Genomic DNA, 18435 nt, shown 5'->3' with positions numbered 1-18435 from the left:
ATAACCGCGGGACACGAGTGAAAGAAGGACTCCAACCATACACTCGACTAGAGTTCAGTAGCAAAAGGTTTATCAAACAAAAAGCACACGACAAAAGTGGAACAAAAAATCCCAAAGTGCAACCAAAATCACACTGCAAATCAAATTGAGACAAAAAGTGTCGAAGGTCTTCAGTCCAATAAATGCAAGGCAACGAGGGAGCGGAGTCAGCTGGGGAACGGCTAGAAAACAAGGTAACAACAAAAATCGTCAAACGTGGAGAAAAGGTTAAAAGGCAAAGTAAAATTCTCTTGAAAGCGATCAACTTGGGATTAGACAGCTGGGAACTTCACGGTTTCTCAGAGAGTGGCGGAGGAATAACCCGGCGTGGTTCTCCTGCTCCGACCGCACTCGCTTTGAGTCCTTCTGATTTTAACAACCGCATAAAAAAAATTCTTCTTCTCATTCCATGTTCCAGTGATGGACGCCAACCTTACAACATGGAGGGACGCCTTCTTCAGACAACCCGGCCCGTACCTGACGGACCACGGCTTCCCCAACCCGCCGTGCTCGGCCGACACTCGCAGGGTGTGGGAAAACCACAGACGCAATCGCACCGCGGAGCAGACGTATGTGATAGGAGCGCAGGACGAGTGTCTGCAGGAGAACCACACGGACCCGTTGTGTAACGGACCTCTGAAAGCCAACACTGTTTATGTGTGAGTGGACCACTTGTCATCAAATATTTTTTTTCATCAGCTAAAACTCTTTTTATACATATATTGTGTATTCAACAGGTTTAAGTTGAGAGCCACTAACATCATCGGCCAACACACTGACTCGGACTATTCGGAAAATATCAAAACTAAAGGTAAATATTCAGTATACGCATCTTAAATATTAAAATACAAAAGGTCATTTCGGTAGTTTAACTGAAAAAGTGAAAATTAGATTATATACCTGTAGGTCAGGAGATATTTACAAGACCTAATCTACCAGCATCACGTTGCAATTACAGGAATCATCAATACCATACAAAATTGCCCCATAACAGTGTGCAACTCTGCCATTTATATCATCTCCAACAGTTCAGAATCAATAATTATCTATTCACCAAAAAAAAAAAAACATGGGCACCATCTTCAGCAGATCATTATGGAATGTATTAATGCGGCAGATCGTGACACGTGACAACTTGGCTGGAATAAGTTTTGCCCTGAGCAACCAATCAGAGGACAGAAAAATTCTGCCATTATGTTCCGATGATATACTGGACCCCCTGTGAAAAATATAGATATTTTTGCCAAATACTCATTAAAAGGATATTCCACTTGTTTAGCCATTCTTAGCTAAATTTGCCCATAGTAAAAAAAAAATATTTTCATTTCTAATCTATACCTTCAATTTTATTTTTCACTTTCTGTTGATGGAAAGTGATAGAAATACTTGTTGGTCACGTGACATTGACAAATTGAGCTGTGATTGGTTGGTCATTACCCAAGCCTTGCACACAATGTCATATTTAATCAAAAGCAACTGGTAAACTGGGTTTTGAAATGAAATAGTTGTAAAAATGTAGCTATCAAATTAATTATTCATTAAATATGCTGAAAAATATGAATATATGAATAATGCTGAAAATCCCGACACATTTTGACACTTGTCGTCAACTGAAAATGACATCACATGTGGTAAAGGCGCAGGTAACGAGCAATCACAGTTGAGCTTGTGAATGTCACATAACCAACAGGTGGTGCTGTTTTCAGTGGACAGCAAGTGGAATAATATGTTTCTTTTGAAGATATTAGTTGTACATGAAAAATAAATTATTAAATTAATTATAGATTACATACTTTTGGAAAATGGCCATATAAACGGACTAGCACTTTAACCAGTCTTGAGACAGTGATTTATGATGATGATGATGATGTAGGATTTATTAATTTTTAGAACTACGTTCATGGTGGTATTTCTCTGCATTTATCATTCACCAGCTCCAGAAGATAAATCATGTAATACTTTATTGCTGGCTCGTCTACTTGCATCTCTAATGACTGATGTTATAAAACTTAAAAAAATGAATTAATTAATTAAAATATGTCATGTTCAAATTAATTTGCTCTTAATTCGAAAAGAAAAAAATTCCCTTTGCTGTCACAGCATTAAAAAGCATCAAACATAGTGGCACAAATACTATCAAAATCTCTTTTTCAGCTTTCCAGCCTTTTTTTACTGAAACGAAATCGTTACATTCTAATGTATTGATAAGCACCTGTACATACATGAAAAAAAAAATCAATCCAAAAATATTGACTGAGACTCAATTTCTCTCTCTATAGTGGAGGGTTTGTTGAGCAGAGACGAGCAGATCATCTTGGGAGTGCTCCTCTCTTTCTTCTTGGCAATGCTGCTGATTGTCATCATCTGTGCGTCCGTCAAGTAAGGAAATGGAAACACTCACCGCCTTTGCTAACAAAGTCACCAAAACACTCAGGAACTAAAGCACTCATACTCAAATACGATTCGTGAATAGCAAAAGTAGAACAGCAACAAAGACACGTACAGAGCAATATCAATATCAATGAAAAATGGTTTTATATTGTGACAGAAAATGCCTATGAAATCTTGAAGCAAGGACAAATTGTAAATATTGACTCATTCAATGCCAGGGACGTATTTTCCCGTTTTTAAATCAATGTTAATTAATTAATTAATTCTAATAATACTGATAAAACTAATGTAAATTATACATGAATAAATACTGTTATATTCATTGTTTGTATTATATTAATGATGTTATACATATGAACTAATTTAATTATCAAATCAACCACACAAAAATCAACCTTTCACTGCTGAAAATGACAAATTAAGTTTAATATCATCTTAAAAGAGACAAATTTCATCTTTGACAAGGATGAATAATTAAAGCACACATTTCAACGAGTGTACAGTATTTATTGCTTATAATTACTGTATATAACATTTTACAATACATTATTCGGAATGGACCGACAATCTGTCTCATATCTAAATTGGGACATCAGCGCCATCTACTGGTGATTGTGCATCAATAAAGTTGTTTCCAACAATTACAGTTGAATCAAACGCTCCCACTGCCCGTACCCGTTGAAAACGCGACAATGGCACTGAATGAGATAAATATGCTGGCATTACCAGCCTTGATTGCGGGGCCAATGCCAAGTACGACTTTGGTTACCATGGTGACCATGGAACTCCTTGTGAAGTCAGAAAAAGTCGACTGAAAAGATATTAGCGCACAACAAAAACACCGAAAGCTTTTTTTTTCACTCTCGGAAGCAGCATTTTACAGGGTAAAGTAAAGTATTACTTTGGATATTTCATATTACCATTATCTTTTCGTATAACATGAATTATTGACACGTTTGCCAGGTTCCACCAACGCAAAAAAGAGGGAGGAACATATTCCCCCCGAGAAGCGGAGATCATCGAAACAAAGTGTAAACTGGATCAACTGATTGCCGTGGCGGACTTGGAGCTGAAGCAAGAAAAAGTCAGCCGGTCGGTACATTAAATATGACCTTGTTGAACAAGTATCGGCAACGCTTTGCGCCAGCCGCTCCAGACATACCGCGTTAAATGTGAATTCAACAAGACCAAAGCGTCTCTGCCGGTGCTGACACCATGCACTCGCCCGTCAGCGCTAAATCATCGCGTTGTTGTCGAGTTTGAGCAAAAATAGAAGCGACGTCTTGGAAACGGCGCCGCGCCATTGTGCCTTTATATTTATTCCTTTCTTCTTTGTGGAGCGCGACTCTCCAACCATCTTTTCTGACACGTATACCTGGATTAAAAATATTTATATATCTGTCAGTGAAAGATACCCTAAAAATAAGATAATAATAATAATAATAAATGTTCAGCTCGTGCTTGATTGTTGTCATAGGTAAAAGTTAGCGTATGCGAATGCTCGAAGTGAAGGACGCATCAGTGAAGGACGCATCAGTGATTTCTGTGGCACATGCGTACCTGCATACCAGTTATATGCTTATATGTGTATATAGACATATTGTTTATATAGCACTGAGAACTTTTTTCCTACTAGGTATTCGTCCTTTTTCTTCAGACGGAAAGAGATATACGTCATCCAGTAAGTGTTCCTGCTGTTTCTGCGGTTTTCCACTTCCTTCATTCCCTCCTTCCTTCTTTCTTTCTTATATTCTTTCCTTTCTTCCTTCTTCCCTTTCTTTCTTGTTATTATTTCTTATTATTTTACTTCCTTTTCCTTCCTCCCTTCCTTGTTTTCTTCCTCCCTGCTTTCCTTCCTTCTTTACTTCCTTCATTCTTTCCTTTCTCCCTGCCTTCTGTCCCTCTCTCTTTTCCCTCCTTACCTTCCCTCCTTTCTTCCTTCTTTCCCTCCTTACTTTTTCCCTTATTTTCTTTTCCTTCCTTCTTGTCTCTCACCTTCATTCCTTCCTTTTCTCCTTCCCTGCATCCCTCCTTCCTTCCTTCTTTCCTTCCTTCTTTCTTTTCTTCATTGTTTTCTTCAGTTCTTCCTTGCATTTCTCCTTTCTTTCTTTTCATCCATCCTTCCTTCCTTCTTTCCCTTGTTCCTTTCTTTCTTCTTTCCTTACTCCCTTCCTTCCCTACCTTCCTTGCATCCCTCCTTGATTCCTTTCTTCCGTCCTTCCTACCCCATTCCTTTGTTCCCTTCTTGTTTATTCAGTTTGTCCTTACGTGCATGCCTCCTTCCTTCCTTCCTTCCTTCCTTCCTTCCTTCCTTCCTTCCTTCCTTCCTTCCTTCCTTCCTTCCTTCCTTCCTTCTTTCAGTATGTCCTTCCTTGCATTTCTCTTCCTTCCTTCCTCCTTCCTTCATTTTTTCCTTCCTTGCATTTCTCATTCCTTCCTTCCTTCCTTCCTTCCTTCCTTCCTTCCTTCCTTCCTTCGTTCATTCGTTTGTTCCTTCCTTCCTTCCTTCAGTTTGTCCTTCCTTGCATTTCTCATTCCTTCCTTCCTTCCTTCCTTCCTTCCTTCCTTCCTTCCTTCCTTCCTTCCTTCCTTCCTTCCTTCCTTCCTTCCTTCATTCGTTCATTCTTTCTTTCCTTCCTTCTTTCCTTCGTTCATTCGTTCGCTCCTTCCTTCCTTCTTTCAGTATGTCCTTCCTTGCATTTCTCTTCCTTCCTTCCTTCCTTCCTTCCTTCCTTCCTTCCTTCCTTCCTTCATTCGTTCATTCTTTCCTTCCTTCCTCCAAAAAACATTGGCTTTTTGTGCCAGCCTGTACAATATACATACATTTAACCATCTCTAACCGTTAATAGTTAAAGCACCTTTGTTTAAAGCAGACAATATAAATAGGTCTCTTTTAATGAGGATTTTCTGTGCAGGAATAGCACGGACGTAATCATGATTAAGCTTGTTCTTTCTCTATTTTTTGCCAACTGTGTTCATCCAGACTCCTCAGCTACAGGAAATCGCTCAAGTAAGTCATCCTGCATAAATAATGTATAAATGTGTATAAATAATATGCTGACAGTGGCTGCGGCATCCCTACACAGCGTTTCGTGCTGTTCACTGTGTGGAAGTGTTACTCACTCGCCAAAAACTTGCCACGACTCATACGCCATTATAAATATGATAGATATTGTGCAGGTTACCTAATGTTGCGGCCCATTGACTTTGCATGAAAGCACGTGTCTGTGCATGTGTTTTTCTATCACTATGGTCAGAGGTGGCCAACGTAAGCGGAAGACTACGCAAGTAAATATAGAACTATGTACGCCTTTGCCTAAATATAATTTAAAAACTATGAACTCACACGTACAATCTGTTTTTAAATGTAGTGAGTAAACAATATTAAGTTATGAGAAAAATAAATACTCAGGTAAAGGACAGAAACCTGAAAATTTACTTAACCTGTTCAATGCCATTGACGGCTATAAACGCCAAATATTAATTTTCAATGGACTGGCGGTAGATGAGTTAAGTAGTGAAACTACTGTAAGTATGCATACTATTTGCAAATGTCGTCCATCATTTCAATTTTTTTCAAGGCCTGTCAACAAGAAGTCTTTCCTCCAGCACGTTGAGGATCTGTGCAGCAACGACAATGCCAAATTCCAGGAGGAGTTTTCCGTAAATCAACGTCAAATCTGAGTGATTTTATTTTTTCTCATCGTGAAATCAGACTCTTTACACCGATTCTCCCCCTTAGGAGCTCCCTAAACTACTTCAGGACCTAGCCACCACTGATGCAGACCTTCCCTGGAACAAATCCAAAAACCGGTTCCCCAATATAAAGCCCTGTGAGTATGCATGGCATACAAAGAAAAAAAAATCTCATATCATATCATATATCATATCATATATCATATCAAATCATATCATATCATATCATATCATATCATATTACATCATATATCATATATCATATCATATATCATATCATATATCATATCACAACATAACATATCATATGGTATCATATCATATGATATCATATGATATCATATGACAAATGATATGATATAATATCATTTTTTGTCATATATGATATGATATGATATGACATGATATATGATATACGATATATGGATATATAGGATATGACATGATATATGATATACGATATATGGATATATAGGATATGAGATGATATTGTATCATGATATCATATATGATATGATATGATATGACATGATATATGATATATGATATACGATATATGGATATATAGGATATGACATGATATATGATATACGATATATAGGATATGAGATGATATTGTATCATGATATCATATCGCATGATATCACATCATAGTGTATGATATGATATCATATCATATATCATATATCATGTCACATAGTATCATATCATAAATATATATCATATATCAGATGATATCATATCATATATCATATATCATGTCATATAGTATCATATCATATGTAATATATCATGTCATATAGTATCATATCATATATATAATATATCATATCATATCAGAGCATATATCATATATCATATCATAGCATATCATATCATATATAGAAAATGGGCCATTTGGATTCTGTCAATAAAATTGTCATGAAACGCATTGATCTACTAGCATGAACGCACTATTTTGGGAGGGATTTGAAAGAAAAAAAAAAGATCTACAAAATGCAATCTTGTGTCCAGATAACAACAATCGCGTGAAACTGCTGTCAGAACCGGGAACAGCAGGCTCAGACTACATCAACGCCAGCTTTGTCTCAGTGAGTATCATTTGATAAAAAATTAACAATGCCTTCCTTTTTCTGATCTAATTCCGTCAGTGCAATTTTTTTATTTTTTTTAAGCAGTGCATGTGTGCTTGACAGGGCTATCTGTGTCCAAATGAGTTCATCGCCACCCAGGGTCCTCTGCCCAACACGGTGGCTGACTTTTGGAAGATGATCTGGGAAACGGGCACCCGCACCGTCGTCATGCTCACCCAGTGCCACGAAAAAGGCAGAGTGCGTCACGTTTGTATTTCACAGACCATCACAAAGCCGTCTACATTATTACGGATTTAAATATACCGTTCTAGATTCGCTGTCACAAGTACTGGCCGGAGGACAACAAGCCCGTGTCAGTTTTTGGAGATATCCTTATTTCAAAAATATCTGAAGAAATCCTTCCTGACTGGACTGTCAGAATGCTTAAAGTGGAAAAGGTAACGTCAAAGAGAAGTCATTTTAATTATTATATATTTTAAATGTCAGTTATCTGGTATTTATTTACAAAAATGCCATGGGTAAGAATTCTCATCTTTTAAAATAGTCTTACAAATAATAAATAATAAAATTCTCACCAAATACCTTTTTTTATAGAGGGTAGCTGACACCCTTGACTAGTGCCTATCTCATATTAAGGTAAATGAATACTGTAGTGATAACTGTGACCATTGGATGGCAGTGTTTTCACACACGTGTATTACGAGTGTTTGGGTTTTTTACATTATACAAAATCTGCACAAAAACGAAAATCCCAAATTTCACCAAGTGGTCCAATTCTACTAGCCCATACCCAAATGCTTTGCGCTGGCTAAGGAGGAATTTGTTTCAAAGCATATTTCAAAGGGGGTACATCAGGATACATATTTGCAATGCTAACCCGGCTGCTGGCAGCAGAATCAAACAAAGCAAACAATCAAAGCAATAAGAGACAGTAGAGAAACATCACAGAGCGTAGCTGAAAAGAAACCTTTCTTCATCTGCAGCATGGCCACTACATTTTGGTCCGCCACTTCAACTACACGTCGTGGCCCGAGCACGGGGTCCCGGAATGCTGCGGCACTCTCATCAAGTTTGTCCGGGCGGTCCGAGCGCACCGGCACGGCCACACCACCATCGCTGTGCACTGCAGGTACAGGAAAAGCTGTTGTTTTGATTTCATATATATATATATATATATATATATATATATATATATATATATATATATATATATATATATATATATATATATATATATATATATATATATATATATATATATATATATATATATGTCTGCTTGAAATTATTCAATTAGTCGGGTAAGCTAATTGTTTAGCTAATTAATCGGCACCCTTTTTTCATCGTTGAGAACCATTGCTTGACTTAAATGACACTCAAATGGCACTCAACAAGATTTATCATTCAGAATTCCGTCAACCTTTGTGAAAGTTATTTCATTTTATTTTTCGCATTTATTCAAAGTAAGACATTTGATTTTACTTCAAGAAAACGATGACCAAACCAGTGACTCAATCAGTTTCGAAAAGTACATCAATTACGCTTGAGCAATATGGTTTTGTTGTTGTTTACTTGTTCTATTTTTTGTTAAAAAAATAAACTAAAAAAGAAAAGAACTCCAATCATCCAAAAATTAATTGATTAATCGATTCAAAAATATTCAATATTGCCAGCCCGAATCGTACTGTTGTAAAAGACAATTTTATTTTTTTCCTTAGATATAAAATTTGATTTTGAGATTTTCCCCAAAACGTAAATCCTTTACGTATTTATTTTCATTTCCCAGCAGCCAAAATGATCAAATGGTAATCAAAATGTATGATAATAAGGAATTAGTAGCCCACGCACATCAATGCTAACCCTGTTTTTCTCCAACTAGCTAGCTAGCGCATCTCAGTATAACTGGAGGGTTTTTTTTTTCCTTTAACCAATTTTTGACCTATTACCAGAATCAACAGCCAAAATGATCAAATGATAATCAAAATGTATGAAAATAAGGAATTAGTAGACCACGCACATCAATGCTAACCCTGTTTTTCTCCAACTAGCTAGCTAGCGCATCTCAGTATAACTGGAGTTTTTTTTTTTTTTTTTTTCCTTGAACCAATTTTTGACCTATTACCAGAATCAACAGCCATAAAAATCCGAGGCAAATTGAACAAATTGTGCGCGCGTGTGTTGTCAGCGCCGGCGTGGGCCGAACGGGCGTGTTCATCGCTCTGGACCATCTGATTCAGCACATCCGAGATCACGACTTTGTGGACGTTTACGGCCTGGTGGCTGAGCTGCGCAGCGAGAGGATGTGCATGGTTCAGAATCTGGTACGCACACACATTTATTTATTTTTTTTAATTTGTTCTCCGAACAATCTGTAGAGAGGCGACACACAAAAATAATGCAGGGTGGAGAATATCCTCTTAAGTTGTGTTGGGTTGCTTTTAGGCATCAGCAAATGTCTGTGTAGTTGTCCTACTTTAGTCTTGGTGGTCCCCTGTGATCCCGTTCCCTGTGAGGCATTATTCGAAAATTCTCTTTTTTTGACAAAGACGATCCGGCAGTGGATTAAACGTGTATTGTGAGCAGGGTTCCCCTATCTTGACAAAGCACGTCGCTATCCTAAAAGCACCCGGCTCGCTCGTTACTTACTTACTCCACGTTATTATCGTAGCTCATTGTTTTTGTTGTTGTTTTTAACATTTGTTTGATTTATATTTTACCAGATTGAGATCTATATTTTCAAACACTGTTTTCTCATGAAAATGAAACCATTTTTTCCGGGCTTGTACTATGACCCATCTTGGGGGCATGGCCTGAGTCTTGATTTTTTTTTTCTTCCACCTCCACCCTTTATTTTACCATCTAAGATTTCGGGAACTTCTCATCCAGGACCTTTCCGTCCTGTCTCCCTCTGTTGGTCATCGTCTTTGTATGTTTCTTGGACGGTTTGAGCCCGATTTAAGAAACCTTGTGAACAGAAAACAAACATTTCAGCTAGTTTGAGTTAGTTTTATGAACATAAATGTAGTTTGAAATAGTTTTTAGGGCATTTTTGTTTGTTTTATTACAATTTTGTTGATTTTTTGTTAACTCATCTGTATTGGACTACAGATAAAGCTTTATTATCTTTACAAAGGCACATTTTTTGGGCACAACTTTTGTCTTGGGTCTCATGAGATTGCGCAGGAGCATCTAATGAAGTGTCCAGTGAATTTATGTGTTGTGCATAGTGGGAAGACCAATTGGGCATGCAGGACTTATTGTCACTTTAGGCTGCATATGGGCTGCATTTTGGCCTGATCAGCATTCTTTTGCAAGTCTTACTTGCTATTTTCAGGAATGCGTGTGTGTGTGTGTGTGTCAGGCCCAATACATCTTCTTGCACCAGAGCACGCTGGAACTGCTGAACAACAAAGGCAACAGTCAGTCCATCTGGTTTGTCAGCTACTCTTCTTTGGAAAAGATGGACTCGCTGGATGCAATGGAAGGTAATATTACAGCATAAACAATAAACAAAAAGCAAGAGATTTTTTTGTCAAAGGGGAGCTCTGTTTAGCCTGGGTTGTTAGTGGAAATTACAGTCATTGTCATTTGAAATAAATCATTTGAAAGACATTCTTTTTTTATTGGCACTGTTAGATGAGTTTGAAATGATCTTTAAGTGTTTTGAGGCGGCATAGCTTCGGGTATATTTTTGGATGAAAATTTTAACCATAAATATAATTAACCCCGCTGTTATGATGTTGGGTCAAACTGACCCATTTGAAAGTTTAGTGTTGAAATGAGCTTCATCCATTAAAATGGCATTTGTATGAATTTTTTTGTTACATAACTTTGTTTTAAAAAAAAAACAAAAAAACGTTTTTTGCAATTTTGGGGTTAAATAAGCAAAACCGGGGTCAAAATTACCCATTCGTATTTCTTCTGTTTTTGAGAGGGAAAGTGGAATCAGAAGATTTTAGAATTGCACAAAAAGGACTCAGAAACTTTTGGATGATTTCAAATTTCCCTGGGTCATATTGACCCAGGATGTTGTTACTATTCAGCGAAACAAACAAGTATAAGTATACATTAAGCACTGCCTTTGTTACTTTGTGGGTGGTTTTCCAATGATATTTTTTACACGTTGTACTCACCCCCCGGTCATATTGACCCGGAGACCTTATCGCTGTTCTTGAGAAATAAACAAATCAGGTTAAATCAAAATATTTAATTTGGATTATACATAATTCAGACACGTTTGGGTGACTAAATACGCCCCGGGTCAAAATGACCCGGGCACATTATTGTTGTTCTTTGCAAACAAACATATTAGAATTGTTTAACATTGAAGAGTATTGAAGACACTATGCAGTCCGTCATTGGCATTGATAGAAGAAGAAAGATACATTTGCAGTAAATATATGAAAATTCTAAAGCATAATCTATGCATTTGATCGTTTTTCCTGGAACAGCGGTATGGAATCAAGCAAATGGGCACACTTACTTGTTCCACGACTTGTCTCAGTGCAAATACGTCTACAGGTGACGTTGAACTGGAATGGGAAGAGACCACGATGTAGACGGACATCTTGTCAGAAGTTGGGCATGCTATTTTTCGGAGCATTAGCAGAAAAGAGAAGAAAAAGGATGAAAAGGACAAAAATCAGCCTTTGGAACACTGCTCCCTTCAAGGATCTTCTCGTTTTCATGATGAGGGAAAAAAAGTGGGAGCACTCAACGCGTGCTATCACATTTTTGCACATATTGAGTCTGCATATTGTCACCACTGGATCATATTGCAAGCTGTTCTGTTTTTGTAAGATAATTCATTGAGCCATATTTCTTTTATTTTCTAAATCTTCGTCAATACCGCGGCCTGCATTAAAGACTTGACGGCTTTCCAATTTTTTGGTTTAGGTCCTTTTCTCAAGAGTGATTTGCACCAGTAAAAGCTGCTTGAATTTTTATTCTTGTGTTGTTGTCTTTTTATGGCCTGAAGACTTAGCGTCACCCTCGGCGACTTACGGTACGTAGCATTGTAAAATGAACAGGACATAGCTACAGTATTTGGTGTGTGTGTGTGTGTGTGTGTGTGTGTGTGTGTGTGTGTGTGTGTGTGTGTGTGTGTGTGTCAGACTCGCTGTATGACAATTAATTATATGGTGTCACCTTTTTACAATGCTCCTCGAAAGAATTCATATACAGTGATCTGTGATCAATCCATTCCATGCTGTGAGTTCCGAATCGGGAGTCTCAAGTCAAGAATCGCGAGTCAGGAGTCACAAGTCTGGATGCGAGTGAGGACGTCATGGGGAAACAGGCAAGTGAGGAATTGGGAGTCGAGAGCCGAGTGACTCGAGTCGTGACTTGAGATTTAGGAGTTACGAGTGAGGAGTCAAGAGATGCTGGTCAGTAGCGCCAATGGGGTAGTTGGGAATCGCAGGACGGGAGTCGTGGGTCAGGAATCGAAAGTGGGGACTCAAGAGTCGTGACTTGAGGGTCGGGAGTTGCAAGTGGCGAGTTGCAACTCAGAAGTTAGGCGTAAAAGGTTGGGAATCGTGAGTGGGAAAATCAGGAGTCACGGGTGGGGATTAGAGAGTCAGAGGTTGTAAGTGGGGACTCCAGAATCAGGAGTTGTGATGGGAGGAGGTAGTCATGACTCAAACTGGCAGGTAGCTCACAATTTTGAATTTATGATTTGGGAGTTGCAAGTGGTGATTCGTGGGCTGAGAGTTGCAAGCGAGAGTGGTTTCGAGAGTTGCAACTCAAGAGTCAAAAGTCGAGACTCGTGAGTGGGCAGTCCATGTTGAGAGTACCAACTTGAGAGTCACGATTCGAGAGTCAAGATTCAGGAGTCACGGTGGAGGGTCTGTAGTCGCGGGTGAGGACTCGAGATTCGTGACTTGAGAATCGGGAGTCGCGAGGGGAGTTCTGACATGGGAGTCAGGAGCTGCAAGTGAGGAGCCGAGAGTTGCTGGTCATGAGCCGCTTTAGGCCTCAGGAGTCGCACGTGGGGAGTAGGGAGTTACGAGTCGCTACCGAAAATTTGAGCATAGTGACTTTAGAAAAGGGAGTTGCAACTTGGGAGTTGGGAGTCGTGAGTCAAAGTCATGAGTAGCGACTTGGGAGTCACGATTTGAAAGACGTTATTTCAGAGTCGCAAGTGGGGAGTTGCGGGTTGGGAGTCGCGAGTGAAAACTGAAGAGTCAAGACTTGAGAGTCTAGTGTCGGGAGTTGGGAGTCGTGAGTCAAAGTCATGAGAAGCGACTTGGGAGTCACGATTTGAAAGACGTTATTTCAGAGTCGCAAGTGGGGAGTTGCGGTTGTGAGTAGCGAGTGAAAACTGAAGAGTCATGACTTGAGAGTCTAGTGTCGGGAGTCGTGAGTGGAGAGTCAAAGTTGAGGGAGGAGAGTACGATGCGAGATTCACGATTCGTGAGTCTCAGGCTGGGAGTCGCAGATTGGGAGTTGTGACTGGGGAGCCGGGAGTCACGAATATACGATACGTTGTTTTGGCATGTGTGTTTTCCGCTATATTCTACTTTCATTTTACAAATAATAATTGAAAATCTCACCTTCGTGTGGACTTGAAAAGTTTTGCCGTCTGTGCGACTATTTTAAGACACATCTTGCCACAGATTCAATTCATTACAAGAGTCACCAGCTGCCATAATTACGCGTTAAGAAATGCGGCCGTTTTGAGAAGAGGTCCTGTCTGAGTCAACGGCGAGCTGAGAGGAGCCATGGTGTTGTCAAATTCTTTGTTGTAGTGTGCTGTATAAGGCCTAATCACAATCCAATACCTATGCGGACTACTGCATCTATTTCCTCATGTACCTTCCTCAAGTGCTGTCACACTCAATATTGCATCTCCGTGCCATAATGAATGAGTTCAGCGCTTGTGTGCTAAAGGCACAGGAAAAACCATTACAAGTTGATTTTCCCATAAGCCACTCTGCCCTCCATTCTTAGCGCCCCTTCGTCCACCTCCTGCAAAATCGTTCATAAAAGCGGCTCCACACTCGGAGGCCAATATTGACGACACGAAGATGCACAGAGAGTAAAAACTACTTTAATCTCTCATTCTCTCCAAACAAAGAAAAAAATTAGAAATTCTCTTTTTTTTATAATAATAAACATGTTGATCTTTAAGAAATCTCCTTTTGTTTTTGTTTATAAATAGAGTGTGGGTGCAACTATTAATGACAGTGCTTCCATAATGTGGGTGCATGAGGCCGCCGCATCTCCATGACAACCGAGGAGGCGGAGGGAAGGAGGAGGGCTCAGGACAGGGTGGGAGTTCATAAAAACCATAAAATGTAATTCTTCTAGAACTTTGCATGTGAATGCTGAAGAGTTGACGCTGAACAGAAATGCTGTAGGTTTTATTCAAAAATTGAAAATCGGTACGGTCAGTCTTTGTAGCCTGTGAAGTGATGATAAGACATAGCCATTAAATGGTCTCTACTGCCACCTACTGTCTTGAAGTGAAACACAAGTCAACAAGGAATTTTCTGTTTGCTGACATTCTTTAACCGCTGCTCATGTTGCAAAAATCGCAGGAAAATCAATGTAATAAAACCTATTCAAATTCTTCTCAAAGATTGTAATTATAATGGTTTTATATGGGCCAAAACTTGGACAATGATTATTTTTGCACCAAATTTTGCAGAAAAACATGGCACAATGGTGTGATAACTAAGTGATCTTGCCATGTTGAACGTTCATCATCTGGGTGAAATTTCAGCTCCTTGCTGTCTTCTTTCAATGCTTTCTCTTTGAAGCATTATGCCTTTGATATAAATATCCAAGTATCAGACAAAATACTGCACAAAGGTTAATTTTCGATACCTGCTTCTAGAATGTTCCTACCTCAGTGAAGATATGATAAAAATTTATCGTTCAGCCCTAGTTTCAACCAATAGAAAATTTAAAATGCTTGGGATACCTTTTTAAAAACGAACGTAGGAATTTTTGAAAGGTGAAAAAAAGTAGTCCTAAACACTTTGACATGAGAACGATTCGAACAGATTGCAAAAATGGGTTTGGAAACGTTGCCATGCAAAACGTAGAATTGCGGACGCTATCATAAGTGTTCTTCAGCATTCACACGAATGTCGATAAATCTGGTAGAAAATGACATCGGCGGACGCGACGATTATGATATAAACACAGTTTTCGAAGCTTCACATGCTGAATGATGCTCATCAAATCGGTGGCAGTTCACACAAACAAATAAAAACCAAACAAACAACAAAGCGGGGAGAAAACAAGTGTTTCCTAAAATTGATTTGGCTGCTGTGTTTTTGCATGTGTGTGTGTGTGTGAGTGTTTACCGAAACAGCATAGCCCTTTGCACATCTCTTAATGATACAATACTTTCGTAATGAGCTTTATAATAATATGTGTTGCCATGGTAACCGCTCTAAAACCTATAAAAGATTCCCATTTTCCTGCTCGGCTGCAGGATTTATAGGGACGCCCTCGATATTAGACGCCGATAATAATCCTAATAATAACTATAGCTCTGTGTTTGTCTCTTTTTTTTTTTTTAAACTAGACTCTTGTTTGTACAAATTCAGCAGACGTAGACACACACACACACGGACGCCAGATCACGTTCTCAGAATAGAATCTATATATTTACAATATATATTTAATATATTCTGTACGGTGCAAAAAAAGAAAGGTACAAGACGTGCTCGGTGCGTCTTTGCTGTACAAAGCGGCCCAGCTAGTTTTTTTTTTCCATCCCAATCATCTTGCTCCTTTTTCCTTATTTCCTGATTGTTTTTTTATATCTATATATTTTCACTGTGCCAGAACGTAAAAAGTGCAAAAAGCGTTTACGAGCGGACCTAAATCCGCCCTCTCGTGTGTGTGCGGAGCCGTTATTTATGTTCCTCTACTCAAGCTAGAAGTGAGAGTTTCCCGGCTGATAAATGGCCTTCAACAAGAACAATATTCACAGTGGAGAAAGCCATTAGGAGTGAATGTACACGAAGAGGAGAAGCATGACGAATGACCGCCGCGGTGCCAGTGCGAGGATGGGAAAGTCGAGGGTGGGGGCACGTGCCATTCCCGCAAACCTCATGTCACTCAAATGTATTCGGGCCACACTGAAAAGAAAAACAAAAAAGAAAAAAAAACAAAACAAAAGGATTTATGCTGACAGCGATTGAGTCTTGGGCTACCTGCTAAATCGAATTAATTTGATTAATTTGTCATTTTAAAAATCATATATACCAGTAACAGGAGCAATACACACACACTATATATATATATATATATATATATATATATATATATATATATATATATATATATATATATATATATATATATATATATATGTATATATATATATATGTATACTTATATTGATTACAAGTCAGGGGCAATGTTTGCATGACAAAAGCATCCACTTTTGTCACCCTAACATATTATTTACCAGTGTTAAATGGCATTGAGTTTCTCACCTGATTCCTAATATATACCATGCTAGCTGTCAATTGTGACCCATTTTGAAAAATCCGAATCTGAAAGGAAAGAAATTGACATTGAAATTTTGACTGCTAAATTTGCTTAAAAGTAATTAATGTGCTCGGCTCTAAATTGGCTTATTTTTTTTCATCGGTTTACGCTCACCAAGTAAGTTCGCTGTGTTGTCCTGTGTGCCAAGTTTTTGCCATTAATTATTTAGTTTATTTATTGATTTTAGTTTATTATTATTTGTAAGTATCAAGCCGTGAAGCCTTATTTATATACTGCTTGTTTTATAAACGCGAAGTAAATGTTTGACCAAACATGATGAATAATATATATATATATATATATATATATATATATATATATATATATATATATATATATATGTATATATAAATGAAAAGTCGTCAGTTGAAGAGTGTTGATGTTGTTTTCAATGTGGCCCTAACACAATACTAAAGGTTTACTTTGTTTTACTGACGTGATGGTATGCATGCAGGGGGAGACATCTTTGTACCGTTCCCTCTGTCTGTGTTTTTCCTTCCTTGAAGATTCACCAAAAACCGCAGTCCGAAAAAGCAACTTTTTTCTTTTTCCACACTAGGTAATAAATCAATGCAGTGCTGAGAAGACAGGCTCGTTGTGCTGAGATTCAAGTGTGTGTGTGTGTTTTTTTTTTCGAATGGTGTTTTTTGCAGGGGTGGGCAAAGTGAGGCTCGTGGACCACACGTGGCCCTCGCCCTTCAGAAATACGGCCCATCAAGCGTTTGCGTTACAGTCCTTCAATGGTCACTCGTTGCTGTATTAAAATATATTTATTTATTTATTTTCCCGAATTTATGTGCGACATTATTTGTTGCTTTGAATTTTTATCCTGAAATTGGACCACTTAAGATGTATTACTTTTTATTTACTATACATTAAATTATTGATTTATTAAAAACAATAAAACAAATAATACAACAAACATTTTAGGTGTTTTGTTTAATTTCATCACTGCTTATTAAATGAAATTATGAATTATGAATGAAATCAGAATTATGATTTGAATTCAAGCACAAATATATTGGTAAGATAAAGTGCGTTTTTTATTTTATTAAATATTAGATCATGAATAAAAATGAAATGAGCTATTATTAAACATTAATTTAGCATAAATGTCTTATTGAAATAATTTAGAGCTAAAGAAAAATATTATTTAAAAAGCATTTTTACTCATATATATTTTAAATATATGAATTATAAATATATACTCATTTTATATTTTTATGAATAAAATTTACAACATAAAATATTTAAGTAGAATTAAATCATGAAAGAATTGTTTCATCAGTCGTATGTAAATAATTAGAATATGTAAAATATTTGACGCAAGATAAATATTTGCCCAAATGATGAAGTACCGTTAAATTATATTTATAATGACAAATTAAGTGGGTGCATTTCTTTAAAATAAAGCAGGTTGGATGATTTGCATAAATATTTGAACATTTCCTTGTCCCGAATCTACAAATGAACTTGCCCATCTGTTGCTTGAAAAAAAAAACAAAAAAAAAAACAAATGTGGCCCTTGAGCACAGAAGTTTACACACCCCTGCTTGACGGGAGATTTGCGGCCGCCGCCTGTGCACAAATAGTCCAAATGCGTATTAAGGATGGCAAAAGCTGGGCAATCGTCTTTACAAAACGGCGTCCCGACAACTCCATGTGGCGGGCCGCTCGGGGGGGGGGGGGGGGGGGGGGGGGG

General features: G+C 37.9%; 1 protein-coding gene across 1 annotated transcript in view; it reads left to right on the top strand.

Annotated features, from left to right (window-relative positions):
* ptprq (protein tyrosine phosphatase receptor type Q) overlaps window positions 1-12166 on the top strand; it is a 39828-nt gene extending 27662 nt beyond the window's left edge. The window contains exons 32-46 of the mRNA XM_088417023.1: window positions 458-698; window positions 777-850; window positions 2319-2418; window positions 3394-3522; window positions 4067-4111; window positions 5414-5440; window positions 6012-6093; window positions 6173-6263; window positions 7141-7217; window positions 7323-7457; window positions 7532-7657; window positions 8204-8349; window positions 9406-9541; window positions 10582-10705; window positions 11742-12166. Coding sequence (XP_088273149.1) covers window positions 458-698; window positions 777-850; window positions 2319-2418; window positions 3394-3522; window positions 4067-4111; window positions 5414-5440; window positions 6012-6093; window positions 6173-6263; window positions 7141-7217; window positions 7323-7457; window positions 7532-7657; window positions 8204-8349; window positions 9406-9541; window positions 10582-10705; window positions 11742-11779 — 1571 coding nt within the window. The 3' untranslated portion in view covers window positions 11780-12166. The remainder of the gene's footprint in view (window positions 1-457; window positions 699-776; window positions 851-2318; window positions 2419-3393; window positions 3523-4066; window positions 4112-5413; window positions 5441-6011; window positions 6094-6172; window positions 6264-7140; window positions 7218-7322; window positions 7458-7531; window positions 7658-8203; window positions 8350-9405; window positions 9542-10581; window positions 10706-11741) is intronic.
* Window positions 12167-18435: the final 6269 nt, after the last annotated feature.

Source organism: Hippichthys cyanospilos, chromosome 6 (genome assembly GCF_059441005.1).
Source record: "Hippichthys cyanospilos isolate Australia breed blue-spotted pipefish chromosome 6, RoL_Hcya_1.0, whole genome shotgun sequence".
NCBI classification, from domain to species: Eukaryota; Metazoa; Chordata; class Actinopteri; order Syngnathiformes; family Syngnathidae; genus Hippichthys; species Hippichthys cyanospilos.
This window is presented reverse-complemented; position numbering and strand designations above follow the sequence as displayed.